Source organism: Eimeria necatrix, genomic scaffold (assembly GCF_000499385.1).
Source record: "Eimeria necatrix Houghton genomic scaffold, Enh_scaff32, whole genome shotgun sequence".
Classification (NCBI taxonomy): domain Eukaryota; phylum Apicomplexa; class Conoidasida; order Eucoccidiorida; family Eimeriidae; genus Eimeria; species Eimeria necatrix.
Genome location: NW_013655314.1, coordinates 68693 through 75652, shown reverse-complemented (window position 1 = coordinate 75652; position 6960 = coordinate 68693). Strand labels below are relative to the sequence as shown.

Here is a 6960-nt window from a genome sequence, read left to right as displayed (position 1 = left end):
TGTGGGGCTGCTGCGCAGCAAATTGCTGCTGCTGGGTATTTAAATGTATTAAATGTGCTGCTTCAGGCCAGGGGGCCTGCAGAAAGCTGGGAAAATGGCTCAAAGCCGCGGAAAATGCAGACTTGCAAGTGCAAACGGCTGTCCGGCGGGCGCGGGGCCGGCGGGGCGGCGCTGCATCGCAGGCTAAAGCTGCGGCTCCGCGTTTTCCTTGAAAAGCAAACAAAAGGAAATCCAAAATGCCACAAAAAAAAGACCCAAAAGGCCGCGGAAAGGCCAGGGAAATCGGAAATGCGCGCCCGCCGGCTCTCCCACCACCTATGTGCGCAGCAGCTCCGTCAAGCCGCTGCAGCGAAAACTAGTCCTGCGAGTGCTGCGAGGAAATTAAGGGCAAAGACATTCAAAACTGAAGCAAAGTTTGAACTATTTGGAGCCTGCAGCACTGAGACAAGTGCCACAAAGCCGCAGCAACGCAGCACAGGCCCCTCTCCCCGTCCCCCTTGCAACACGGACCCAGCGCAGCGGAAGCCAGCGCAACTCAAACTCCAAGTCCTCCTTTTGCTGCTAAGTCTTTTTTCAAACTTTAAATCCGTAGAAAGGGGCAGATCAAGAAGGGAGGGAAAGACATTACCCGCTCTTCCCGCTGCGCCCGCGAATAGGGGGGCGCAGCCGACTCGTGCGAGGTGTGTGTGTGGCGCCGGGCTAAGAAGCTTCTGCAGCCAATTAATGCGGCAATTTGCCTTTTTAATTTGTTAAAAAAACTAAAAAGAACCCCAGATTAGGGGCAGTTCGCCTCTATCCGCCGCCGCATTCTTGCAAGTGCAGCTGGAGGCGCTGCCACGCCGTTTCGGGCCAAATTCTGCGGCCGCCTCGCCCGCCTGCTGCAGCTAAAATATCGTCGCAGCCAATTTTAAATAAGTCCATTAAGTGTTAAATGTTTGCAAAAGAAAGAAAGGGATAATACAGGGCAAGGGCTGTCAGTTGCAGAGTGAAAGTTAAACCTGCTCTTTACCATTTGGCAATTATATGTTGTGCAAGTTGATCTTGCCATCTCTGAAATGGCCACAGAAAACACCCAAAGTCCTCAGTAGAAATGCCTGCGTGCGCTGCCTATTAAGATAGTTTGCTGCACCAGTTGCTAAGCTTTGGTACGACTAGCAGCGCTGTTGAACCCAATCTTCAACTGCTCACGTGCAGGCAGCAACTGGGGATAAACATAAAAGCTAAAAAGCAGCAAAAAGCAACAGCCCCTTAAAGCCCGCAGGCATTTTGCTGCCAGTAGTTATTAAATAATTCGTAATGGCAGCTTGAAGTCCCTCACGGGTCTTAGAAAAGCAGAGTCACAACCAGCTTGAACGTAGCATGGTCCCTAACTCTGCAGGCCTCATATGCCTGCTTAGAATGCATACTAACTTTCTACTCTGGCTGCTAGCTGCCAATGGATTGGCCAGTTGCGTCTGAGCTGCATTGTAGTAGGGAAGTGAGGCTTAGTTTGATGTCTGAAGAGAAGTAAGAGCCCCTGTGCCTTCGAATTATAGACATGATGGGAACAAGGAACTCCAAAGGCTGGGCCAAAAGCGCATCAGTCATGTTCATAAGTGTTTGCATTCCGTACTGTATGGCTGACCAGGCAGCGCAGGGGCAGACCTTTTGGACGAGCACACTGTGAGTCCGCAGAGCAATTGCTGCGTCCAAAATATTAGCAATCGACTAAGTGGAAATTCAGCAGTATGAAAGACGTACGGCCGCTGGTAGAGGACACTCAAGCCGCGTCAGGTCCACGTAATTATGGTCAGCAGTTATTTCTCAACTACGGAAAGGTGATCGATGCCTAAACATGATTTTTAACAATCGTTTGGATGCCTTTTTCGAGAGACGCCACCACGAGATGTAGGAACGCCGCTAGAAGGCATAATGAAAGCTTATAAAAAGGCTAGGAAGAGAGCCTCTAAAACATACCAGAGGATATCCAAACACCCGTCATAAGCAGTGGCCACATGTCTACCATGAAAGTTTCGATAATGGGACACGGAGGCAAACATTGAGAATGTATGATCTGCTACAAGCAAACAGAAGCATAACTCACCCTCACTTTTTCTTGCCACTAGTGGCTCGAGTAGGAAATTCGATAACTACAGCTAAAACAGCGGCTGCTTTTTTGCCCTTATGCAACAGGGCTACAGTCGCTGGCCCTAGCAGAGCAGTTGCTGCTGTGGACCAGAGTGGGCAGATGAGGCGGTGTCTGGAGCAGCAAGGGCGTAGAGTATCGAGTATTGAATTGAACAATTTCTTTTGCAACCGGGAAAGTCATGACAGTTGGCCCTGTCGTCCTCCAGAGTCTTCTGGGTGCTGTCAAAAAGGCGTAGAACAAATTTCAGTCGGTGCAGTTGAACATAAACTTGGAAGTGCCTGGAAACAATTTAGCGGCGACAGGAGGGCACCATGTATCTGCCAGCTGGTACAGTAAGCTGGAGGGAGATAAAATCCCCTGCGAGAAAAAGAGCGAAAATTCCCAAGCCCGAGTGAGGAGCCGTCACAACCAGCGAGTGCACTGTTGCAGCCCTCTACAGAGATTGACAAGAGCGTTGATACCAAGCGTGCAGATGGCTCGCAGAACAGGACACTGTGCTGAGGGGATGGAGACCAGTATTAAATGGTCAAAATATCGTCGAGTCTACATTGAAGAACATTAACCACGGATGCACGCTGCCCTTGCGGGCCTCAACAGCGGCACGAGATGCCTTGTCAATGTGCGTTAAGGGGCCGCTGCTCGTGTGCGCGGTACTGGATTCTGTGAAAGGTCAAGGATCTCCTCTACATGGCAAACTTCTATGGTTTTGGCTTAGCGCTCTTGCGGCCTCTGTGCAGCTCTCCCTACATCAGGCATGAATGTACAACTGGTTTTAGAGAATGAAGCATGGGTATCGTGTTGAATTGACGCACATAAGCTAAGTAGCCGCAGTTTCTCATTGGCTAGCCTGTGTCGCTACCGACCGCTGCTCAAGCGTAGATGGCTTCAGGGCTGCTGCGCTGTTGCATAAGGCAATGTGAGATGTTGCAGGAGTCGACAGACTGCCAAGGCTTGTCTGTAGCCTAGCCTTAACGAATCGTCATACTCTGCGCCATCACTATGCAAAAAACACGCCCTAGAGTTTGTTTTTCGCTTTTGCTTAGGCTCCCGGTGCCATTATTGTTGCCCTTATCCTTCAGTGTTGAAGAAGGTGGTTCCAGAGTATGACAAGGTTACGTCTGAAGAAGTGATCATTGATTGCGTGCGTTGATGATCAGTGGAAGTTCGTGCACCTGATTCGGTAGTTACCAGTGGAAGTATCTACTGATAGATCAAGGAGGCAAAACCTGCTGAACTTGACCTTGCCTTGTGTGAGACGCCGTTTGTGCGTATGCTGATTTTCATCCATACCGGCGCGGCTGTTGAATTGCCACCACTAATTTCACTCGATAACAAAACATGCAGCAGATTGAAGCAGGTTTAACTAAAACTGCTCTCTCAACTGTTCGGCGCAGAAAGTCAAAAAGTCGGCAGTGCTCGTAGAGCGAATTCCCCGGGAATGGCAGATCCCATGTCTTCCCACGAATCAGGCCATTGCGATCCTCGATGTGTGGCCGTCACTGCGCCACAGTGTGTAATGGTATGCGTCTTAGCTACAGGAACTATAGCCTACGGTAAATAGCAGAGAAAGGCAGAATAGTTGTACGACTGTCAAGTGATTGAGGGCAGAATTGTTGGTGACCTAGCCGACATTGTTTTAGCGCTCAGTCCGCGTAGAGTACTGGACCAGCGCCATTAGATTTATGGCTGGCACAGATCTTTCTCTAGCTATTGAAAAAAGCTCTGCATTGTAAAGGAGAGCTATAACGCAGCTTTGGTTAGATGCAGGCAAGGCGAAGGTACTACATTCGGCACCTCATTTAACATGTAGCTGGGAATCTAGGATGCTGCCGTCAGAAGCAAGCACCAGGCTTACTACAGCATATGCAGAACTAATTTTGGCATAGCGTAAATGTGGTCCACCAATGCTGGTCGGTTGGTGAGACAATGGCTGCGTCGCAAAAGCGCCGCTTTGAGCGTGCTCCCGGCGCGATCAAAAGAAGTGCTGGCGTAATATGAGCGCCCCCTTGCAGTGCCCATGTTTTGCCTGACTGACATCCTAAATGCCGAATAAACTTCGCATTATAAACGGCATGATATTATTTTATTTTCTTAAGGTACGTCTGCTGCGCAAGCTTTTCGTCTCTCTATCTTACAGGAGCATGCATCTTCAGCCATTGTTCGGCCAGTCGGCAAGCCTGTCTCTGCATGGAAGAATCAATTACGCTGCAGCTTGCGAGGCTTTAATCGGTAAATACTCATCTTCTCTTCAATGAGAGAATATGCTGGGGATGCGCGGCAGCAGAGACTTTCAGAAGATACTATGAGAAGCACCGCCTTGTTTCCTCTTCGCCGGCTCGCAAGGGGCGCGTTTCTGGCTGTTGGCAGAGCGCGGTCTCCTCCATGTGGTAAGGCCCTTCATATGTGCCAGGCAAAGTTTTTGTTTGCCTCCTGTCGAGGTGCGCTGCCTCGTTGACAAAGTTGCAAGGAGGGACTATCTGTTCCCGCACTGGGCCGAGAAAGTTTTCTTCTTCGCTCGCGGCAAAGGAGAACGGCACGTTTCTCGGGGTCTTGGCAATGCTAGAACGAGTAGAATCAGGCCGCTCCACAGTCATGATAGAGCTTAAAATTTGCTGTATGTCTATATCTTGGAGGAAGCGAGAGACTGTTCGTCGCCTCTCAAGGCGCGTTGAGTGGTCATCATCATCCCTCACACGGCAGCACGATGGCCCTTGAAAACCTTGGCCTTGCCTGCGTCAACACGTTTCTGTGAGCCTGCAGTAATATTTGGTGGCCGCATATCTCGCGAGTCCAACTGCCTTGTGTGGAGGCGAGTGGTTGCCCGGGGACTGTGTGGCGACGATTAGCTGCCAGGCGCCGCCTGAATATTAGGAAGCATCTGTGGTTGGCAGATCGTAGGCATCTGCTACCGATAAAGCATGACACTGCAACGCATGATACTGACAAATTATTCTTGCCTTCACGATACTCAGCGCAGCTCACCGCCGATGTAGTGTGGTTGCGAAGATGAAGTGGGCCTTAACCTCGCCGCAGCTGTAACTGTACTTCGGGGGGCACGCTTGGAATTTTTACATAAATAAAAAATAACGCCATGAAAAGGCTGCATTTAGGCCTGCTTGCGGCTTGGGAAAAAAGTTATTGCTTGCAGAAAATACGGCGACGCAGCCAGCGCCCCTGGACGGAGGTCGCAGGGTCGGAAGGAAAGGCAGATATTCCTGCCATGCTCAGGTGTATCCTACATTTACTGGGCCGCTATATTCCGTAACAGTAAATGTGCGCGCGTTCGCTAAAACTGTCTGTTGACGTATAGGGAACATATTGGAGCTTGATGAAAGGGACGCTGGACTCGATAAAGAAGCTCGATGCACTTCATTATTCTCACAGCGAAGGCCCATTGTAGTGAACAGCGGTCTTCACTGTTACTACGTACGTCCCTTGGCGAGCCCGACTCGGCGGACGCTCGGCTCAGTCGGTCAAAGGTACCTGACAATAGACGACTACTAAGAAATACCTTGAAAATCTTCATACAGTTGAGTTCATATTATTGAGGTGCAAGAACCCAGAATAATAGAACTGAAAGCTGACCTTCGCCGAGGATCAGTGCCCGAGTCGCGTCGCGGCACCAAACCTCGCGATCAAAATCGCAACCAAACTCGCACCTGGTGCGGGCTAATGAGCCCATTGTTCTCTCTTATGGTTTTCAACTATCCACGGTGCTTTATGCCTTAATATTATTCGATATTACTCATGCTTTCCGCGTTAGAAAGTCTTCGGGTGTAGCAACGAGGGTCAATTGTAGTGCCCGGCACTACAACTTCCCCCCCTGCTAGCGAACCGAAACCGCTTGGCCAATTTATTTATTATTATATATTTTTTTGTTTTTGTCGATGTTCTCGGCCTTCCTTCTGCTCCAGCTCTCCGTTCATCCCGCATCGCGATAACCTCAGGACGTCCCGCACGTCAGGGGAGTATGCCCTTGGCTATCACGTCTAGCCGATCAGCCATCTTTGACTAAGAATTAGGCTGATCTTCACGAGTCTCAGCAGTTGCGGAGGCGGAATCATTCTCCAACCACTCTAACAGCTGGTTGAGTCTTGGATTGTAAGGTGCTCTAGCACCCATTCCCCCCCCGTTTCGGACGAGAATGGGCGGCGAACGTGTAAATATGAAGGACGAGAGCAGCGGGAAGAGAAGAAGAAGGAGCCTATCGTCATCAGGATGGAAGGCGTCGGCGCTTGCGACGTTGCCAGGCCCGAATTAAGGCGGGGCACCCTGCCAAGTGGTGAGCGGGTTCCCATGTGGCCCGTTCCTCGGGGGCGCCCCTCCACTTAACAAGATATTGGGCTTCCTCTCCAGTCCCTCTTTGGTCCATGATATAGTCGACAAGATACTGGTCCGTAAGGTTGCCGGCGTCATCGCGAGTTGGAGGCCAACCAACCGGAGCTTCGCGTGGAACCAAAGCGGAATCACGGGGGTGATGGGGAACCAATTGTGAAACATGGAAAACATTGTGTCCCTCGTATGTTGGGGGCAGAGCAAGACGGTAAGCGACCGTGCCAATGCGTTCAGTCACAGTGAAGGGCCCCCGGTATCGGGGTTCAAACTTAGAACAATGGTTAAGAGCAGGCAAGTGTTTGGCACTAAGCCAGACTTGGTCGCCCACCTTATATTCCACAGCCCTACGGCGAGCGTCGGCGTAGTATTTCTGACGCCACTTTGCCTGCAGGATGTGACTCCGCGCGCGGTCACAGAGGCGCTGGAAGAGTTTCGTCATAGGGGGAGTGAGCGTAGGAGCCAAAGCACCAACAATTTCTAGATCCGCAGCGGTTACC

General features: G+C 50.7%; 1 protein-coding gene across 1 annotated transcript; it reads right to left on the bottom strand.

Moving 5' to 3' along the window:
* Nucleotides 1–6341: 6341 nt before the first annotated feature.
* On the bottom strand, nucleotides 6342–6902 carry ENH_00044140 (Polyprotein, related; the record flags this gene model as incomplete). Its single annotated transcript, XM_013585363.1, has 1 exon — nucleotides 6342–6902. The coding sequence occupies one exon, from the start codon at nucleotides 6900–6902 to the stop codon at nucleotides 6342–6344; it is 561 nt and encodes a 186-aa protein (XP_013440817.1).
* Nucleotides 6903–6960: the final 58 nt, after the last annotated feature.